Source organism: Coffea arabica, chromosome 8e, assembly GCF_036785885.1.
Source record: "Coffea arabica cultivar ET-39 chromosome 8e, Coffea Arabica ET-39 HiFi, whole genome shotgun sequence".
In the NCBI taxonomy this organism is placed as follows: domain Eukaryota; kingdom Viridiplantae; phylum Streptophyta; class Magnoliopsida; order Gentianales; family Rubiaceae; genus Coffea; species Coffea arabica.
Genome location: NC_092324.1, coordinates 10,993,586 through 11,016,123, shown reverse-complemented (window position 1 = coordinate 11,016,123; position 22,538 = coordinate 10,993,586). Strand labels below are relative to the sequence as shown.

The 22,538-nt window shown below is 37.4% G+C and overlaps 1 protein-coding gene and 2 long non-coding RNA genes across 5 annotated transcripts; 1 reads left to right on the top strand and 2 right to left on the bottom strand.

The window, feature by feature from the left end:
- Window positions 1-540: 540 nt before the first annotated feature.
- Window positions 541-10,483, bottom strand: LOC140013065 (uncharacterized). 3 transcript variants are annotated; one of them, XR_011820138.1, is made up of 4 exons: window positions 8,478-8,560; window positions 3,878-7,214; window positions 2,007-2,087; window positions 541-743 (listed from the first exon to the last, which is right to left on the bottom strand). XR_011820138.1 is itself a non-coding variant. In XM_072062085.1 (2 exons), the coding sequence occupies exon 2, from the start codon at window positions 6,081-6,083 to the stop codon at window positions 4,716-4,718; it is 1,368 nt and encodes a 455-aa protein (XP_071918186.1). In that variant the 5' UTR covers window positions 6,084-7,214; window positions 10,349-10,483; the 3' UTR covers window positions 3,906-4,715. The 3 variants fall into 3 exon arrangements, 1 of the variants encoding a protein (XP_071918186.1); XR_011820139.1 differs by lacking the exon at window positions 2,007-2,087; XM_072062085.1 differs by lacking the exons at window positions 541-743; window positions 2,007-2,087; window positions 8,478-8,560 and adding an exon at window positions 10,349-10,483 and having other exon boundaries at window positions 3,906-7,214.
- Window positions 1,709-8,481, bottom strand: LOC140013066 (uncharacterized). Its single transcript, XR_011820140.1, has 2 exons — window positions 7,280-8,481; window positions 1,709-2,006 (listed from the first exon to the last, which is right to left on the bottom strand). It is a non-coding gene; the product is annotated as an uncharacterized lncRNA (long non-coding RNA).
- A 4,873-nt stretch (window positions 10,484-15,356) lies between the features above and the next one.
- On the top strand, window positions 15,357-20,909 carry LOC113703097 (uncharacterized). Its single transcript, XR_011819844.1, has 3 exons — window positions 15,357-15,567; window positions 18,444-18,503; window positions 20,415-20,909. It is a non-coding gene; the product is annotated as an uncharacterized lncRNA (long non-coding RNA).
- The last annotated feature ends 1,629 nt before the right edge of the window (window positions 20,910-22,538 follow it).

The following is a 22,538-nucleotide window of genomic DNA, read 5'->3' as shown; positions in this document are numbered from 1 at the left end:
TCGATTCATTCTTATTCCCCAAAAATGGAGATATAAAGTCCTTATGGTTGCCCTCAACTCTCAAGTACTCGGGTACAAGAATCCGAAATAAGGTAATTCACAACTCGAGCCGGCCGGTCCCAAGACTAAATCACCACATTCGAGATTCCTACCCAACATACATATCAAATTCCCTCCAATTATCAAGATAAAGGTTTTACAACCTATAACATTCATGATTCACAGCTTACATTTTTTTTTTGAAGGGCACTTAAACCTTTACTCAATCACATAGTAAGGACCATAACACCACTTGGTCCTATCTTGCTCCTTTGTAGAGACCACGTGAATTGGCTCTAAATTTCATTGCTACAAGCAATCATTTAACTTTCAAACCAGTCCCACAGTCCGGCATCCTAAACATTTAAGCCTAGGATACACTACAAAGATCTGAAGCCTAAGCTCTGATACCAACTGTGACGCCCCCACTTCTCCCTAAGGCGAACCAAAGGGTATCCGCGGGACGCCTGCCCAGCTCTCGCCGGGACTCACTACAATCGATCATTCAAAAGCTCGAAATACTTTAAGTAACCTCAATACATAATTAAAGTACTTCGAATATCTCACACTTACAATTATGCAGCTTTCAAGCTTAAATACAACCCAATGGAAAAGGGGTACTATAGCCATCCGTTATAATATAACTTAAAGTCTTCAAAAGAAAACAATCTAGTACTACTCACGAGCACCCTTGGTCTCGAACCCTGTAAAAGAAATCCACAACGTGGTATGAGCTACACAGCCCAGTGAGGTTCCAAGACACTCTAACAGTTCAAATAAATCAAATAAGTTGGGCATATCATACGCATGGTTCAAGGTTACACAATGGCATGTTATCATGAGGCAATAATCATTGTACAGGTAATTTGAGACATTTATCATGGTATGAGACATTGGCATGTATAGTTCACGAGTGATTGGAGCTTATTACAGGCATAGCTCAGGATTTCATGTTGGCATTTTAGCACGAAACAATTATTATGATACAAGGTAAACATATACTGTAGGATACGGTGTTCCAGTGGAACTCTGTCGGTCATCTGCACCTTATGACTTCCGGATCCCCTCGGTTTGACTGGCCATCACCTTATCCCTCCAGTGGTAATACTCGAGTATACCGAAACGGTTGTCCAGGGTTCCAACCTACCCGACCGAGCCCAGTCCTGGCTCGAGTAGGTCAGTAACCGAGGCAGGGCCCGAGTTCAGCTTAGAGCTTACAACATGCACAAGTAATCAAGTAATTCGACAAAAGGTAAAATTCATCATTTGAGTAGGTCGAGTGAGATAAAGTACACACTCGCCTAACAATGATGGACAACTTCATATAACATGTGATTCATGATAATCAAGTGATCAAGTGGATACTTAGCACGTAAGCACGTAAGCAATACAAGTTGATTTCATGGGAGCATATAATTCACGGATATCGAATAATCATATAGATTAGAAATCATATGAGCAAATAGTCAGGTAATCAGGTAGTCATGTGGGTTGGTAAACGGTTCACGGTTAACGGTTAACTGTTCACGGTTGACGGTTAATTGACAAGCATTGGTCATATGCATAGGCCATCATTGGCCGTTATCCCATTTTTTACCACGTGAGAGTCGAGGAGATTCACTCCAACGACGTATGCAACCTTAGCATACCAAGTCATGTTATTCGAGTATTTTCAAGCATGAATTATTCATCTCAAAAGAGAACGAGTGCGATAAAGTACACACTCGACTCCATTTTTCAAAACCAAGTAGACTAAGTAAACAATCTAGCAAGTTAAGCATGTATCGAGTTCATATGGTCATTTGATATGGTTAATGATTTAACCAATTCATGTAGATATACAATGCAAGTATACATTCCTTAAATAGGCATGAGTATGGTAAATACTTAACACATAGCACTTAATAATCATGAAATAAGCGTGTCCTAGACTTATTCAATTACGTATTCCTATATGGAACACTCACCTAGTCAAAACAAGCGAGTAGTTTTCAAACAAGCGTTTTAGGTGTCCGCTCCGAGTTCCCCTTGGAGATTCCCTCGAGTGCCTGAGTAAACAACCATTAACTATTATACACTATCACTTAGAACTCCTACTTATCAAAGAAGGTTGTACAATCTAAAGGGAATTCATGAATTGGGCCTTAATTATTAATAATCGAGGCTCAAGAGTAAAGTTTTAAAGTCTAAAGAAAGAGACTAACATTTTTCATGAAATCGAGTTCAAAATGTTCAATCGGTATCGAGAAAAGAAGGCAAGTTTCCAAAATCTCATTTCTAAGAAATTGTCAAATTTTAGCTTTGGGTGTCAATTCTAGAAAAATCGTATCTTGCACTACGTAGGTCCAAAATTGGAAAGCTTGATACCATTGGAAACTACATTCCGAGTACTACAAGTTTCTAGAAGACACTTTTCCATGATTCGAAATGGAAGGTATTCAAAAGTTGGATCAAAGTTACTGCTGTAGAATACTAAGACAGTTTCAAGGTTGGTTTTTGGCCAATTTTGGAAATTCAGTAAAATTCACTTGTTTTGAACTAACCTTTGAAATTTGGAAATCAAATAGTGTTGCAATCCAAGAGTATAACAAAACAAGCGGATTGAGAAACGGAGTTTCGAGCACCAAGATATAGTAGCCCCAAGTTGAGGAAGATTCAAGACTGAAGAAGAATTTCCAGTTTTGAACCTCCAACACTAGAAATTTAATTGGGTATCGAAACGAACTTGGATTGGTACCAAAATTGGCAGTATTTTACTCCCATATGAAAGGTACCACTCTATCAAATTTCAGGGAAAAATACTTTCGGTAAGATAGTTAATTAGTCAACCAAAGTTCAGGAAAATTATAAGGCAATCTGCCTTTGACTTTCATTTTCCAAATTTCCAATCGTTTAACCAAGAAAGTTATCCAACCATGGTTCATTTGTGAAATAAGGGTCTAAGATACACCCATAATATCTTTGGTAAGTGTTTAATATCAAAAACATCAACTAACAAGTTCATTCCAAGATTTGGTTCCAAACCAGTCCCAACATTAGGGTTTTCCAAAACAGAGCAGTCCACTTGTTTCAGTCACAACTCAGTCAATATAGCTCAAAATTGAGCATGGCTTACGCCGTTGGAAAATACATTCATAGTACTAAAACATCACAGAAGAAGTCATTCCCAAATTCGGCACCCATCTGGTTCAAATTCGGGCATCAAGTTGCTGCCTGAACACTTCATTCCAGACGAACAGAGCAACAGGACAGCGAACTTAAAACATTTGGTTCGGCTTGCTCACAAGGAATCAGAACGTGCATTTTATACCAAATTAAAGCTAGGAATGTCTAGTTTCAAACGCCACCGACGGCACATGATTTCGACATCCGAGGACAGAGTTATAGCCAAAATGCCAACGCTGGACAGTGCAATACGGAACAGATTTCCAGATTGCCACTTCTAGGAGAAAAATTCATTTGACCCACCAAACGTTAATGTTTTCCAACGAAAATTTTTACACACATAATATAACATATATACATCAGGTTCATGCCAATAGATCACCAAAAATGGGCCTTCTTATGGCCGAACAAAACAGGGGCATTTTCGGAAATTCTTGCCAAGACCTCTACTTTGAGTTTCCAACAATAACACTCCATAAACTCATCATTATAACCACTAAACTACCATTAAATCCAACATTAATCCTTAAATCAGCAACAACAACCCCAAGTGTGGGAATACCAAGAGCCCACTCATTTCATTTTCACCATAAACAAGCTAACTAAGTGCATGCATGAGCTTAATCTTGCTATATAAATTCCAAAAGACAAGAATCCAAGGGTTGATCATTACCTATTCCTTGGGTGTGCAAGATCAGAAATTTCGGCCCTCTTGAAGCTCCAAGAACCCGTGAAGATGCAGCCTTTTGTTAGCTAAATCCAACCTCCAAGAGGTTTGCTAAGTGGTCTCCAAGTTTGGTGTGATTTGGAGGTGATTTGGGGTAGTTTTGGTTGAGATTAGTGTGCAGAATTTTTGTTGCAAATGAGTTAGAGAGAGGGAGTGTTTTGGCCGGCCATGAGGAGAGGGAAGAGAGAGTGTGATTTTGATCTAAGTTGGCTTCTCAAAGAAGATTAAATGTGTGGTGAAAAATTGCTCCAAAGTCAACTCTTGTAAGGCTCGTTTGGCACGTTTTTAGGCTCGATTTTCTCGCGCGTTTGGTTCACTAGTGCACTAAACCTCTAATGCACTCATGTTAATATAAACATTATTCACTCTTAATTGTCTCGAAACAAGGGTCTAAAGTTCCTCAAATAAAGTCGCGCGTGTGAAAACGCGTACCGCCAATTTTACCGCTATAACGCGAAACTTCCGGGAAATTCTTATAACGATAGTACTAATAACTATCACTTGAGTATTTAAACATTAAAATACCGAATTTAGGTCCATTGTACATGTCTCCAATATTCCAAACTTATTGTACTCTCAAGCGGATAAAATCTTCAAGCACTATTCACTGTTTTTACTAAACGCGCTCCAGGAAATTAATTCATGAAATGAGTTACTTTAAAAATATAACGAAGTTATATTACCATGTATTTAGGTCTAATAAGACTAGAAAATATTCCTCGAGGCAAATATCCAATTAAATAATTTATTAAGCCACAAATTAGGCTAAAAAAAATAATAGTTTTTACGAGTCCTCACAACCTCCCCTCCTTAAAAGAATTTCGTCCTCGAAATTCATACCTTCTGTAATCTCAGACAACTCTGAACCATGTGGTGTGTTCATGTTATGCTTTCTTTCTGATGCCATTGGTCGGTTTCTCCTTCCATTGACTTGTCGAGGGACAGTTCCATTTCCTTGTGGAGCAGTAGTTTCTCGTGGATACCTCCTTGGACAGTCATGAACTTTATGGTTGGTACTCCCACACCCCATACACTTTCGTCCCTTTAGCCAACAGTTTTCTTCAATGTGATTCGTCCTTCCACAATATCCACAAGTCGGACGAGGTGTTGTGACCTGACTGGCTTGCGAGGTTTTCTTTGATCGTGTCTGTTCTACTGAAGTCCCTCGCGACATAGTTCCTTTTGGTTCCTTTATCATGAGTGGTGCAGGAAATAACAGTCCTACTCCATCCACTTCTTTTCTAACTTTGGGTGGTGGTCCATTTCCTCCTAGTGTACTATCAGATGCATCTCTTTTCCTTGCTTGGAGAGCTCTCAGTTGAGATTTTGTGCTTTCTACCCTTTGCGCTTTTTCGAGAGCGTCACTAAATGTTTCAACCTGTGCTGCAGCAAGGGCATCTTGGATTTCCAAATCTAATCCTTGGATAAACCTTCTTATTCTCTTCCGTTCAGTAGCCACCAATTCTGGGGCATATGTAGATAACTTTGTAAAGCGTGTTTCATACTCAGCTACGCTCAAAGTTCCTTGACGAAGCTTTATAAAATCATCTTCTCTCTTTTCTTGGACAAGTGGAGGAAGAAATTTCTCATTAAATTCACGTACAAAGTTTATCCAAGTCCTTAGGGTTTGATCTCTTTCCCACTTGTTTCTTATAACATTCCACCAGGCTCGGGCTGCTCCTTCAAGTTGAAATACAGCAAAGGTGACTTGTCTCTCCTCTGTGTAATCCAAGGCATCGAATATATTTCTTATATTCTCTAACCAATTCTCAGCCACCTCTGGATCAGGTCCTCCAGCAAACTTGGGCGGGAAAAATTTTTGAAACCGCTCTAAAGCTCGATCCTCCCCTATCTCTTGGTTTCCACGTTGGTTTCCTTGTCCAACACCTTGACCTTGTTGAGCTACCAAGAGCTCCAGGATATCCGTCATGCGAGTTAAAACTTGTCCCATTTGGTCATTTCCTCTCCCAACACTTGACTCAACGTTTTGATCAATACCGGACCCATTAGCTACTCTTTCATTTCGGGGTTGTCTAGGTTGACGTCCCTTTCGTTGTCCTCTAGTTTCCATGTTCACAACTAATCTATACGCACATGCATAACCCTCACACTTAGTTAAAATTGAACTATACTCATATACCAGTAGCAACATTTAAAGAGAATGAAGTCACTTACACAAATAACATTATCACTATGCAAGTAAACACAAACTAGAGTTCATTAAATTATAAAACAAGTTATGGCCAAGTAAAGTTCATGCCAAGTCAAAGTCAATAGCAAAATAAACAAGTGATCATCACAAGTACATTCATCTTCAAGGCGCAGACTCTAAGTTCTACTCCCATCGTCTCACTATAAAAGATCACAAGTAGGGATTCACTAGATTATTGGAACTAGACGATTCTCATTCCCTAACATGCTCGATTTCAATCCCAACACAAGGATCTTTTGAGTTACAATATTTTCCATCTTCCACTCTTAATTATTGTACCATCTTAACCAAACAATTATTGGTTTCCTGCAACCATTCACATGAAATATCGATTCATTCTTATTCCCCAAAAATGGAGATATAAAGTCCTTATGGTTGCCCTCAACTCTCAAGTACTCGGGTACAAGAATCCGAAATAAGGTAATTCACAACTCGAGCCGGCCGGTCCCAAGACTAAATCACCACATTCGAGATTCCTACCCAACATACATATCAAATTCCCTCCAATTATCAAGATAAAGGTTTTACAACCTATAACATTCATGATTCACAGCTTACATTTTTTTTTTGAAGGGCACTTAAACCTTTACTCAATCACATAGTAAGGACCATAACACCACTTGGTCCTATCTTGCTCCTTTGTAGAGACCACGTGAATTGGCTCTAAATTTCATTGCTACAAGCAATCATTTAACTTTCAAACCAGTCCCACAGTCCGGCATCCTAAACATTTAAGCCTAGGATACACTACAAAGATCTGAAGCCTAAGCTCTGATACCAACTGTGACGCCCCCACTTCTCCCTAAGGCGAACCAAAGGGTATCCGCGGGACGCCTGCCCAGCTCTCGCCGGGACTCACTACAATCGATCATTCAAAAGCTCGAAATACTTTAAGTAACCTCAATACATAATTAAAGTACTTCGAATATCTCACACTTACAATTATGCAGCTTTCAAGCTTAAATACAACCCAATGGAAAAGGGGTACTATAGCCATCCGTTATAATATAACTTAAAGTCTTCAAAAGAAAACAATCTAGTACTACTCACGAGCACCCTTGGTCTCGAACCCTGTAAAAGAAATCCACAACGTGGTATGAGCTACACAGCCCAGTGAGGTTCCAAGACACTCTAACAGTTCAAATAAATCAAATAAGTTGGGCATATCATACGCATGGTTCAAGGTTACACAATGGCATGTTATCATGAGGCAATAATCATTGTACAGGTAATTTGAGACATTTATCATGGTATGAGACATTGGCATGTATAGTTCACGAGTGATTGGAGCTTATTACAGGCATAGCTCAGGATTTCATGTTGGCATTTTAGCACGAAACAATTATTATGATACAAGGTAAACATATACTGTAGGATACGGTGTTCCAGTGGAACTCTGTCGGTCATCTGCACCTTATGACTTCCGGATCCCCTCGGTTTGACTGGCCATCACCTTATCCCTCCAGTGGTAATACTCGAGTATACCGAAACGGTTGTCCAGGGTTCCAACCTACCCGACCGAGCCCAGTCCTGGCTCGAGTAGGTCAGTAACCGAGGCAGGGCCCGAGTTCAGCTTAGAGCTTACAACATGCACAAGTAATCAAGTAATTCGACAAAAGGTAAAATTCATCATTTGAGTAGGTCGAGTGAGATAAAGTACACACTCGCCTAACAATGATGGACAACTTCATATAACATGTGATTCATGATAATCAAGTGATCAAGTGGATACTTAGCACGTAAGCACGTAAGCAATACAAGTTGATTTCATGGGAGCATATAATTCACGGATATCGAATAATCATATAGATTAGAAATCATATGAGCAAATAGTCAGGTAATCAGGTAGTCATGTGGGTTGGTAAACGGTTCACGGTTAACGGTTAACTGTTCACGGTTGACGGTTAATTGACAAGCATTGGTCATATGCATAGGCCATCATTGGCCGTTATCCCATTTTTTACCACGTGAGAGTCGAGGAGATTCACTCCAACGACGTATGCAACCTTAGCATACCAAGTCATGTTATTCGAGTATTTTCAAGCATGAATTATTCATCTCAAAAGAGAACGAGTGCGATAAAGTACACACTCGACTCCATTTTTCAAAACCAAGTAGACTAAGTAAACAATCTAGCAAGTTAAGCATGTATCGAGTTCATATGGTCATTTGATATGGTTAATGATTTAACCAATTCATGTAGATATACAATGCAAGTATACATTCCTTAAATAGGCATGAGTATGGTAAATACTTAACACATAGCACTTAATAATCATGAAATAAGCGTGTCCTAGACTTATTCAATTACGTATTCCTATATGGAACACTCACCTAGTCAAAACAAGCGAGTAGTTTTCAAACAAGCGTTTTAGGTGTCCGCTCCGAGTTCCCCTTGGAGATTCCCTCGAGTGCCTGAGTAAACAACCATTAACTATTATACACTATCACTTAGAACTCCTACTTATCAAAGAAGGTTGTACAATCTAAAGGGAATTCATGAATTGGGCCTTAATTATTAATAATCGAGGCTCAAGAGTAAAGTTTTAAAGTCTAAAGAAAGAGACTAACATTTTTCATGAAATCGAGTTCAAAATGTTCAATCGGTATCGAGAAAAGAAGGCAAGTTTCCAAAATCTCATTTCTAAGAAATTGTCAAATTTTAGCTTTGGGTGTCAATTCTAGAAAAATCGTATCTTGCACTACGTAGGTCCAAAATTGGAAAGCTTGATACCATTGGAAACTACATTCCGAGTACTACAAGTTTCTAGAAGACACTTTTCCATGATTCGAAATGGAAGGTATTCAAAAGTTGGATCAAAGTTACTGCTGTAGAATACTAAGACAGTTTCAAGGTTGGTTTTTGGCCAATTTTGGAAATTCAGTAAAATTCACTTGTTTTGAACTAACCTTTGAAATTTGGAAATCAAATAGTGTTGCAATCCAAGAGTATAACAAAACAAGCGGATTGAGAAACGGAGTTTCGAGCACCAAGATATAGTAGCCCCAAGTTGAGGAAGATTCAAGACTGAAGAAGAATTTCCAGTTTTGAACCTCCAACACTAGAAATTTAATTGGGTATCGAAACGAACTTGGATTGGTACCAAAATTGGCAGTATTTTACTCCCATATGAAAGGTACCACTCTATCAAATTTCAGGGAAAAATACTTTCGGTAAGATAGTTAATTAGTCAACCAAAGTTCAGGAAAATTATAAGGCAATCTGCCTTTGACTTTCATTTTCCAAATTTCCAATCGTTTAACCAAGAAAGTTATCCAACCATGGTTCATTTGTGAAATAAGGGTCTAAGATACACCCATAATATCTTTGGTAAGTGTTTAATATCAAAAACATCAACTAACAAGTTCATTCCAAGATTTGGTTCCAAACCAGTCCCAACATTAGGGTTTTCCAAAACAGAGCAGTCCACTTGTTTCAGTCACAACTCAGTCAATATAGCTCAAAATTGAGCATGGCTTACGCCGTTGGAAAATACATTCATAGTACTAAAACATCACAGAAGAAGTCATTCCCAAATTCGGCACCCATCTGGTTCAAATTCGGGCATCAAGTTGCTGCCTGAACACTTCATTCCAGACGAACAGAGCAACAGGACAGCGAACTTAAAACATTTGGTTCGGCTTGCTCACAAGGAATCAGAACGTGCATTTTATACCAAATTAAAGCTAGGAATGTCTAGTTTCAAACGCCACCGACGGCACATGATTTCGACATCCGAGGACAGAGTTATAGCCAAAATGCCAACGCTGGACAGTGCAATACGGAACAGATTTCCAGATTGCCACTTCTAGGAGAAAAATTCATTTGACCCACCAAACGTTAATGTTTTCCAACGAAAATTTTTACACACATAATATAACCTATATACATCAGGTTCATGCCAATAGATCACCAAAAATGGGCCTTCTTATGGCCGAACAAAACAGGGGCATTTTCGGAAATTCTTGCCAAGACCTCTACTTTGAGTTTCCAACAATAACACTCCATAAACTCATCATTATAACCACTAAACTACCATTAAATCCAACATTAATCCTTAAATCAGCAACAACAACCCCAAGTGTGGGAATACCAAGAGCCCACTCATTTCATTTTCACCATAAACAAGCTAACTAAGTGCATGCATGAGCTTAATCTTGCTATATAAATTCCAAAAGACAAGAATCCAAGGGTTGATCATTACCTATTCCTTGGGTGTGCAAGATCAGAAATTTCGGCCCTCTTGAAGCTCCAAGAACCCGTGAAGATGCAGCCTTTTGTTAGCTAAATCCAACCTCCAAGAGGTTTGCTAAGTGGTCTCCAAGTTTGGTGTGATTTGGAGGTGATTTGGGGTAGTTTTGGTTGAGATTAGTGTGCAGAATTTTTGTTGCAAATGAGTTAGAGAGAGGGAGTGTTTTGGCCGGCCATGAGGAGAGGGAAGAGAGAGTGTGATTTTGATCTAAGTTGGCTTCTCAAAGAAGATTAAATGTGTGGTGAAAAATTGCTCCAAAGTCAACTCTTGTAAGGCTCGTTTGGCACGTTTTTAGGCTCGATTTTCTCGCGCGTTTGGTTCACTAGTGCACTAAACCTCTAATGCACTCATGTTAATATAAACATTATTCACTCTTAATTGTCTCGAAACAAGGGTCTAAAGTTCCTCAAATAAAGTCGCGCGTGTGAAAACGCGTACCGCCAATTTTACCGCTATAACGCGAAACTTCCGGGAAATTCTTATAACGATAGTACTAATAACTATCACTTGAGTATTTAAACATTAAAATACCGAATTTAGGTCCATTGTACATGTCTCCAATATTCCAAACTTATTGTACTCTCAAGCGGATAAAATCTTCAAGCACTATTCACTGTTTTTACTAAACGCGCTCCAGGAAATTAATTCATGAAATGAGTTACTTTAAAAATATAACGAAGTTATATTACCATGTATTTAGGTCTAATAAGACTAGAAAATATTCCTCGAGGCAAATATCCAATTAAATAATTTATTAAGCCACAAATTAGGCTAAAAAAAATAATAGTTTTTACGAGTCCTCACAGTTTTGGTCAAACATCTCTTGGATTGCCAACACTTGTCACCACCAATTTTTCTCTTGTTTTTTTTTTCTTTTCCTCTTTTTTTTAGGTCAAGAATTTTGGCTGGTCTAAGGGTCAAATTAGGGAGAATTAAATGAAATAAAATCAAGGAGATTAAGGTAAGAAAATATTGTTCAAGTGGTGTACTCAACCGATAACAAACGGCGCACATCGATTCAAGCCTATTTTTCTTAACTCTCTCGTACTTTTGTTTTAACTTATGATTCACTAACTTATTATTAGCATTTCTAATCACATTCTTCCTCTTAATTAATACCCGCTCTTATCCACCAAATTTAGTACGCACACCTCACCAAGTGATCACACTACCAAAATGCACCAAAAACACACCAAAAACCCTAGTATGCACCATTCCTTTAGAAAAATCATAACTTGAGTTATAATTATCAAAAATTCATAAAACTTGGCCTATTAAAAGTAGACTTCAAATACTAATAATCTTTAGAAGACACCTCAAAGAGATTCAGTTCATAAGTTGGTCCAACTTGAGCTGTAAGCTACTATAACATTCCTATTTTTACTTATGCAGGGCAGAATTTTCAGTCAACTTTGCCAATTTTTTGGAATTTAGAGAGATTGAATCAAACTTTGAATTTTATGTCGTAGGAAACTCTATGAGTCTAGTTTCAAACAAAACAAACGAAACTCAATTTCGACTTTCTTATACGAAGTTATAGCCAATTTCCCAAAACTGCGCAGAGCCTCCTGCAAAAATTTCTAGATTTTCTAACAACTTGAGATTATGAAACTTTTCTTAACAAAATTCACTCCTTTTGCTCAAATTCAACCATTAAAACAACCAAGAATCTAAGGCAAGTAAGTTCAAATAAGAGCTATAAAGACAAGTAAAATTTCGGGGCCTCACAATAGTGGACCGGCTACATCCTTTTTGTGGCGGTTGAATTGTAGACCAGCTACATTTCTCTTGTAGTTGTTGAACTGGATCCGAGATGTCGGGTAAGTGAAATCTTGGATTACTCATGCGTATGCGTGAATGTAAGTCGATAACGGCTGAATTGAACCCTCGTTGGACCTCTTGCTTTAGACCAGCCTCAGAGTGGTCGGGTAAACTAGAAATCTTGGGTAAAGGACAAGTTCCTAACTTGTTTACTCTTGACTGAAATTCATCACTTGAATACTGATATTACTGAATACAAAGCATTTAGTCAACTAACGTCTCCAATTATTACTGCGTGAGCATTGGATAACAGCCAACGACTCCACTCCTGAATGCTGAATACTTGGGGCTATAAGCCAGATCCTGAATTATTGAATATCTAGGACTATAAGTCCAACCCAGAGTTAGTTGGTCGAATAGAGCCGACAAGGATTTGGCCGAGGAGATCGACGAACCTTGGGTACTTCTTTGGTGTTCGGACCCAATAAGGGGTATATTTGATGGATGGAAACTGGTGTAAAGTGGTGATCTACGGACATTAAAATTCGTGGTTGACGGAGAGTCAACAGACTTTGATCAAGCTACAGTGGAACTTGTTCATGAGAGCAATCTATATCCTTTGCCATGAATGTGTTCTCTGCTGTACATTTTGCATGATCTATCTGGCTATTTGTTTAACTATATATTGGATCATGATCTATTTGAGTTTGACTTATTTCTTGATATCCGGTGTATGGTCTTGCCTGTTATATTACCTGCCTGTTTTCTTGGAACTTTATTGGGTTTTTAGCTCATTCCATGCAAATTTGTTTTCCTTACAGGGATGACAACATGAGAGGTTGAATTGAGGAAGGCCTAGATTTCATCTAAGTTCATCAGTCGCTCACGCGAGCACTTCATAGATGTCTAGCCAGCTTGTTTGGTTTGATTTTTTTGCAAGTTTGACTCCTTGGTTGTATATTAGATTGTGGGACATTGGAGGTCCATGAGTGTATATATTGAAGGTTGTTCTTAATATCGCTTTTATTTTGAGGTTATCATTTGTAAATTTCATGAATTGTGACTGAGTCCTGGCAAGAATTGGATAGGCGGTCTGCCAAACTCTTGGTACGCCCTACGGAAAGGTGGAGCTGTCACACCTTTCGTCAATTTGAATCACTATGTTAAAAAGAATAAAGGCGATTCTTAATAGTTTTGGTCTATTTCTGTTAGACATAACAACTCAAGTTGACGTAATCATTATTAATATACATTTAAATTAGTTGGAGGGTAAAAACTGCCCATTAATAGTTGAAGGTCCAAAAATTAGAATTTGTAATAATTTAACGGCCACTGAAATATTTTGGCCCTGCACTTTTTATGAAGACATTGAAATCCAGTTTACATGTTTTGATAGTCAAAATGCCAAAATATAGCAGTACATTTTTATTGCTACAATTTGGACAAGATTTCTAATAAGGGCTAATTTTGTGATTTCTTTGAGGATGTTTCCTATTATTTTGGAGTCAATTTGTGAAGTTAAATGCTATGAATTACTCATTTTGTTCTCTCATTTGCACTTTGAGTTGATAGATAAATTAGCTGTGATTTTGTCATTTTACTCATAAAATCTCATTTTTGTAGAGAAAATGATCAAGCTCAATTGAAAGTGAAATGGTGAACTAACAAGGTGAGCATTAGAAGTTTGAGAAGCCACGGCAATATTTAAAAGATGAAGTGCAACTCAAGGATGAAGAATGGAAAGTTAAAAAAATAGAGAGAAAAGAAGAAATCCTTGACGGTTACTCAGCGGATTCTGCAAAGGATTATGGGCAGAATATTGACTTTGAAGAGAAAACAGGGAATCACATGCTCTGCATAATCCCTGGAAGAAGGATTCTTCACAATCCCCTTGTGGTTTCTCAAGAAATCCTCGAGGGATTGGTGGCGGCCGCAAATTGCCAACTTGTTTGACCTTGTATTTCTTTTCCATTCTTCATGGGACAAAAAGGGACAAAGTATAGTTGTAGTGAGGGGTTCTAGGAGCTTCTCTTGTTGACTTTTTGACTCCAATAATGCAAGACCAAAAATATATAATACCTAGTTCTTCTAGTTTTGGGAGTTTAGTTCTAGTTGGTTTGATAGAAGGGAGAGAGTTTGGAGGAGAAGAAAAACAACCAAAGGGTTGTGTCAAAGAGCAAAACACAATCCCTTAACAAATGCAGCTCTCTTTATTTTCTCTTGTTTTAGTGTAGGTTAGTGCAATAGAATCAAGTTGTGGTTATCAACAAGAAGGCTAGGGAGATGAAGAAGGAGAGGCTCAAGAAACCCTAGTGACAAGGGTTTCATTTTTTCCACAATTTTGTTTTTGTATTGCACTCTAAGTTTGTTAATGTAAGATTTGGATATTGTGTTTGTGATATTTGTAATGACCCCACCTCCCTTTAGGACGTACTCCAAGATTTGGCAGTCCGCCTACCTGGCTCTCGTCAAGACTCACTGACAATTCCCAATAGTAATAAGAATAACCTCAAGAACAATTAGGGGTAGGCACGGGCCGGGTACCCGTCCCATGTCAGAACCCGAGAAAATGATGTGTATACCCTAAAATTATTATATTTTAGTTACTTTGATATTAGAAAATTATATATAACGAATAAACGGTTACCTTAAATGCCTAATTGAGTCTCTATAAATTGAGAATTTAGAAAATAAATTCAATAAGTACATGTCTAGAAGTGTAGAAAAAATTTACGAATTAAATAAATATATGATGTGTATATCGTAAATTGTGTTAATTGCAAATACCACTAAGACACATAACATACACTAAAAGTGTAACAAGTACATGTCTAATAAGTTTTTCTTAAAGCTAAATGTGTCAAAATCAATGTAAGAAATTTTCCCACGAAAATACAAATGAAGTTAGGAGTTCATACATAAAATATAAAAGTTTCAGGCCTTAGAGAGTAATTAAACTACAACTAAAAGACCAAACTAACCTTAAAATTCTAGACTAATTACCATGCGGCCATCACTTAAGCTATCACAATTTCACCCAAAAAAAAAAACCAATGGAACCGAATGGAAGTTAGGCAATTGTCTGCTAAATCCAAGCGGTGGGAGGTTGGGATCTAACTGAGATTGGGCGGTGAATTGAGACAGCTGTCAGGAGGGAATGCATCACCAAATTGCTGAATCAGCAATAACCGAATGAGAACAGCGTAAAGAAACAAAAACTGGCGGGCTGAGAGTGAGAAACAAAAGCTTTCTTCCTTTTCATACCAAAGAGTCGTAAGAGGAGAAAATCAGTTGGCAACTTCAACTGACCGATTGCAGTTGAGAGAAAAGAAGGAAAAGTTGGTGCGAGAGCTAAAGGAACTGAGGCTGAGATTAGGAGCAGACTGCGACCATAAAACTTGAAGGGAAAGGTAAGAATCCTCTGCAACGTTCCTTCATTTGCTGAGAATAACTGGATACATGGATTGTATGTTAGGTTGCAGCAAGGAAATAAATTTTTACTGAGGGAAAATCTGATGGAAGAATAAGATTGAAGCTAGACTGAACTTATGGGAACCGAGAGATAGTTAGTTGAATTGCAGCCTGTTAACAATGGAAAAATGGAAGAGTATTGTAGAAAATGTATGAAAATGTTTGTTTCTGGCATAAAGTGGAATTTACCTATAGGAACTTGTGAAAAATGGGAACATTGAGCTGGAATGGTTAAGTGAAACCCGATGAGCTGCTGTCGGTTTCATCTGAGAAGGAGTGGAAAATTTCAGTTGATTTTCATGAATAATAACTCTAAAATATCCTGTGTTAACCTGTAAAGTGTGCCTGGCATCTTGATTGCTTCACGCATGAGGCGGTGAGAATGAAATGAGAGAATTGAATTCGAAGGAGGTCTGATGCATGCTGCCATGCATCAGATTTTGCTGCTAAGCTCAGGCATGAGAATTAGTCCAGCTTTTCCCTCTGAATTCTGATCATAAACAGCCATACTTTAGCTCGGATAATTTGTAGTGGATCAATATACTCTGTACGAGTAGCTGGAATACAAAACTGAAGAGAAACCAAAGAGAAAACTCAGCTGCTAAGTCATTACTTGCTGGAATCTGTTGGCTTCGTCTGAGTAAAACTGATAAGAAGCTTTGGATATTCCCTGCAAACCCTTAGCTTCTAAACTGACTTACAGAGTTGAAACCTGTCCTAATGCCTCTAAACTTTAACCAGAAAAAAAGGAATGAGTAGGAACTAAACTGAGTGATGAAGGGGGGAACAAGTTCACTGATTGCAGGTTGTTGGCCGAGGGAAGGAAGCAGAAGGTGCTTCTGACCGGCCATTTTTTACCTTGAAAATGCAAGAACTGGGTGTCAATGTTTTCATAAGAAATGTAGGTCTATGTCTTAGCTTCGAAATGCTATAAAATTTACCTCAATCCAATAAGCGTAGCTCTAGTTATGTTCAAAAAACCAGAGGGTGGCAAAGCAGAATGTTGGCCGAGGGAGTGAAGCAGAATGTCCTTCTGTCCGGCCATTTTTGACCCTGAAAATGTGAGAACTGGGTGTCGATATCTTCATTAGAAATGTAGGTCTATATCTTAGCTTCAAAATACTATAAAATTTGCCCCAATCTGATAAGCGTAGCTCCAGTTATGATCAAAACACCAGAGGCTGGAAAAGCTGCCTTGCTCATTGCCTTTCTTTTGTTCCCCGAATGCATTTTTGCGATAATGCTAGCCGTGAGAATCAACTTTTAACCAGCATTTCATCTAATTTCCAACTTTGTAAGCTTTCATAGATGATAGCTAAGGCTACTTTGTAGCTTAATGAATATGAGTTGCCTATCTAGTAAGAGCATGAGATTGAGAGGAAGGAGTGGAGGGAATAATGAGTGCTGGACCGTGTACATTGCTAGAAAAATTAGTGGTGAATTTATACGAAAGATCTCATAGCATTTTGACACTAACTATATGAACAATTTTGAGAACTTAAAACTAGAAAACTAATAAATTTAACAAGACGTAAACCACAGGCAATCTAGTATTTGATTTAACTTAAAATGGAAGGAATGAAAGGTCTATTTATTCTAACCTTAAAATATTGAGTAGGACATAGTTTAATCCTAGTCCAAACATTTTACAAAGCTATGAACCTGAAAATATATATCTTTCTTGATTTGTAACGAAAAGTTAATATTCAAGAGAAAATGTGGGATGGGTTGTTGGATTGTTATATCTTGATTTATAAGCCAAACTTTTTTCAAAAAAATTTTGTTATATGATGTGTTACAATAAGATATATCAAATGTTATTTGAGTTTGAACTACAAAGTTTCCCCACCATGCCTTACTGTCACACTTGCCCCTCTTATCCTCCTAACTGATGACATGCCCAACCTGTCTAGACGAACCTCCCCCCTTGCCAACTTTGGGAACGTGTGAATGTGTTCATAGATAACACAAAGCTGATGCTGATGAGAGACACCCACATTGGCAAGAATATCTACCACTCGGTTAGCTTCTCTGAAGCAATGAGAAATTCGTGCTACGTCCGCTACCAACTCCCAGATTTGATCCACCTCGTTCTGGATCCGCCACGGGCACCTGAAACTTGACTTTAGTGGTTTAAATTATAAAGTAATAAATGATAAGTGATAATATATAAATTGTAGAACTTAGAGAACTAGTGTAAAGAAATAACATTTAAGTTACGAACGACTTAAAGTTAATTAGTTAAAACGGGGACCAATGGAGTGTTCCTAAACTTTAATCTCAGAATCTTAAGTGAAAAATAGTCTACTCTTAATTTAGATATTTTATAAATTATAAACTTGAAAAATAAGTATATTCCTTGGTTTAAATGATAAAGTCAATAAGTCGAAATGACATATAGAATAAATATTGAATATATTATATTTTATATTTTAAAGTCAAACTTGATTTTAATAACGTCAATAATAGGACAATAAAGTACCTTAAAGGTAGTTATTTCTAAAATTCACCTTATTAAAGGTTAATGTTAAGTTCAGTTGATTTAAAAAGCTGTAATTAATGAATATTGAATTGAGAAAGACATATTCCTGATGTAAATATTATACAAGGATACAAACCTGGGAAAAATGTATAATTCTTAGTTCAAAATAATAAAGTTAATAAATTTTGAAATAAAATGTAAAATAAATATTAAATACTATATTTTGTATTTTAAAGTCAAACTTGACTTTAATCGATCAAATAATAGGATAATAAATAATAAGTGAACATCTATAAATTATATATTCACTTTGGAATTATGAACTTGTCTCAGGAAGTAGCTGTGAGCCAGGAAACGAACCCGTGGCTCGAGAATAATTTATTTGGGTATTTGGTGAGTGTTTTTCCAAATTTATGTGTTTAACTGTTTGTGTGTTTCTAAGTGAAATTATGTGACAAATGTGCTTATCATGAATTATTACTAAATGATTTCTTGTGAAGTGTATCTCAATTGTCCCTCGCCTTCTAAGTCGAGGGTGTATTTTATCGCACTCGACTTAGTTGAGCTTGAAGATTGATAATTAACTGAATGTTACTGTAAGTGTGCATGAATGTAAGCCGTATGTGTGCCTCGCCGCATCGGCTGAACTGGACCCCAAAACCCTCTGTTCAACGGACTATTCGAGCCAGCAAAGGGCTTGGTCGGGTAGGACGGTAGATTTGGGTAAATGTTTTGGTATACTCGAGTATTACCATGAGATTGGGAGATTATTGAACTTATTATTGAATGTAGGGGATTGTATATTGTTTTGGAGGACATAAGGAGGTGAATTGGTGGAATGTGCAATGATATTGAAATGAATGTGAATGTGCAATGATAGTGAAATGAGTGTCTCTTAACACTGAAACGAATGCTCAATAAGAAGATGGGTATGCCCTAGGAGAAGGTGGGATCGTCACATCCCATCCACCAATTGGCTGACCCGACCCATACCTCACGGGTCAATCATTTTCTAACTCTTACCCACTCCACATATTAGTGGGTATCCTATAATCGGGTATCCGCTAAAATAGTGTTAGGTCAACATGTACCCGCCCCACTCAACTTATCATTTAATTTTTTTAAAAAAAATTATATTAATTTAATTTTATATTTTTCAAATTCATCTAAGATTTAATAAAGATTTTTTCTCAAAAAAAGTCCCCAACCAAGAAACAAATATGTGAAGAGAATATGAAATAAAAGAAAACATAAAAAAAAATTAAAAAATCAATAAAAGTTTGAAACAAGTAGCACATTTTTTCAAATATATGTTCCACATTAATTAAACCCTTTTCTATAAAACATAAAATCATGATCTCTACAAATGAATCTTGTAAATAAACTATAGTTTCTTATATTTATAATGCAATTTGTTCAATGAAATTACTTATTTAGCTCAAAATTATTATTTTATAGTATGTTATAAAAAGAAAAGAAATAAAAAATATATACGCGAGGTGGCTCGAGTATCCGCAGGTTTTTAATTATGTGACCCTAACCCGCTCCACATCTTAGCGAGTACCCAACCCTCTTTTGATTCTATCAAATAATACAAATTGGATATCCTAATTTTTGGATAGGATCAGATTGGATATGGCGAGTTTTTGAGTTAGTGGATAATTTTGCCCACCCCTAAGAACAATAATAAATGCCAAACTCCAATATATACACATTAACATCAACTGTCCAGTGATTCAAGTTTCAATAATACAATCAGAGATTCAAGTTTACACACCAAAAAAAAAACCAAAAGTCATTAGGACAATAAACAAAACTTAGACAAAAGCTTTGCCGTCTCCAACTCTCACTCCCACGAGCTCGCCCTCTATAAGACAAACAAACTAATAGGTGAGTTTTTGTCCAGTGAGATTCCAAGAAATATGCAACCAAAGTATCAAGATGACAATCACATACATCACAATCTCAAAAGGAATAAAGTAAATGCCAATAAGACAAGTCATTAATATTTCAAATAAGCAATTAGCACTTTCAAGTATAAGGATACAATTTTGCTCATGCGAACAAATTCAATGTAGCCTGTCCCAGATCTGTTGACACTCCATCAACCATGGAAATGCGGTAACAATATCCAGTAGATCACTATATCACTCCAGTCTCTGTCCACCGATCATCCCTCTTATCAGACCCGCTGATAGGGATATAATTATGCAGTTTATTTGTGGTTATTTGGTCTTAATTTTGGTAGTTTATTATGCAAAGTATTGGATTTCTGCCCAGATTTGGTATTTGTGTTATTTGCAGGCGAAGTGGTGTTAAAAGTGACAAAAGGAGACAAATTCCAGAAGACTAGGCATTATAAGGCGTGCCCACGCCAGACAAGGTAGAGTTGCGTGAAAAAGACGGACCACGGGTCCTATCCCTTGGACTACCACCTTTCTTTGGAAACAAATTCTGAACTTACGTGGGATTAGGAAGCCTTTTGAATGAAGACTTTTGGCAGCAACACTATAAATAAAAAGACAGCAATAGACTAGGGCATCTTCGTCTTGGACTTGTCTCTTTGTTTTTTTTCTTTTTCCTTTTGAATGCAAGTAGTGAGTGGCAGCCGATGCCTTTTACTACTCCCTCAATCAACAAAAACTCCATGAAAACTCCGAATTGCTTCATGATTATGCGGCAAGGCTAGTTCTTTTATCTAGTTGAGGAGTAAATCAAGGATCGGGGCACCATAAGTGTGAGATCGTTTTAATTGTTTATTTTTAATTTATATGTTCATGGGTATTTGATTATTCTCTATTTTCCCTGAGTTATTATTGTTTAGATTTATTGGATAATTAGGCCTGTTATTCGAGTGTCTAAATAATTGATAGCCAATTAGGATGTTGGCGCGTTGCCTTTAAGCATCTTGATTAGTGACAAACGAGACAATTTCACCGCCTCGCAAGCGGTCTAATTTGGATCGTGGGGATAATTAATCTAGCCTAAATAAACCCGCATGTGTGTTTGTCATCTAGAATTGGGTCTTTCTAATGTCTAATGCTGTGGCTACATTAAATCCTGTGAGCGTTTCTGGGTTGTCTAGTCACAAGAGGGTAGTTTATGAGCGTCTCTTGACTACCATAAAAGTAAGGAAAGATTGGTGGTTGGGCGCGTCGCTTGACCACTATAACCAGTTTATTCGTGAGTATATGAATTGTCCCTTGTATCTGTGATCAGTTGTGTGCTTCGGTGCCAAGATTAATTCCTTGACTAGGTTGTTTTAATTAATTGTTATTTGTGTAATTGGGTTCCCGCTATCTTACTCAACTTTGAATTTCAGTTTTTATTTCTTTTTAATTAGTTGGTACTATTGCTAAAATTCCCCCCATTTTCCTGTGTGATAAATCTACCGGTTCCCTGAGGAGACGACCCTACTCACCACTATACTCATTCAGTTTTGGTAGTAGGTCTAATATAAATTTTGTTTTTGTTGGTTTGACACCCACCAAATTTTGGCGCCGTTGCCGGGGACCTGGTGCTTGAAGTGATTTATTGCACAAGTTTGTTTTGTTTAGTTCGTTCCATTTTTTTTTTTTTTACTATTTATGGCTGCTAATCTTCCGTATTTTGGTGATGGATTGGATTTTATTTCTAAAAGGGATTATGAGACTCGTACTTTTTCTAATAATCAATTGGCTGTTGCAAATTGTGGGAGTTATTTTGCCTCAGATTATTCAGCCGACATATACCCCCCCTTTCAAGATGGCCTGAGTGCTCCAATCGACACTCTTGGAGATTTTTCCCCTCAATATCAAATGAGGTATGACCCTTACTCAAACGGGTATGATCAGGGATGGTGGGACAACTCCAATTTTAATTATACGCCAGAGCCAATAGATTTTCAACATCAATATCAACAGCAACAGCCAGCATCCATGTCAGGTATGTCTCTTGAAGAAATGGTTAAATTAATAGCTACTAACACATATCAATTTCAACAGGAGACATATAAATTTCAGCAGGAGACAATGGATTTTCATCAGGAGACACAAGTGAGCATGCGTAACTTGGCAAATCAAGTGAATCAATTAACATCTAGGATAACGCAATTGACTTCTCAAATGTGTGAGAAATTGCCCTCGCAGACTATTATCGATCATGAGGAAGATGAGAGTGCAATTATCCTGACAAATGACATGAAACTGCAAGAGTCTCAAGAAGACAGATCTAAAGATGTAGTTGAAAAGAAAGTTAAAATGCAAGAAATGAGATCCCAACATCAAATTGCTCAAGTGAATAAATCTAGTGCACAATCGCCGAATACGGTGACATCTCCTCCATTCCTCAATCAATATTCTCTTGATTCTTATTCTTTAATTCCTGTTAGTGAGATTGATTTTATTATGTCAGAAAATTTTGAGTTTCATGACAGGAATAAGTTAAGAG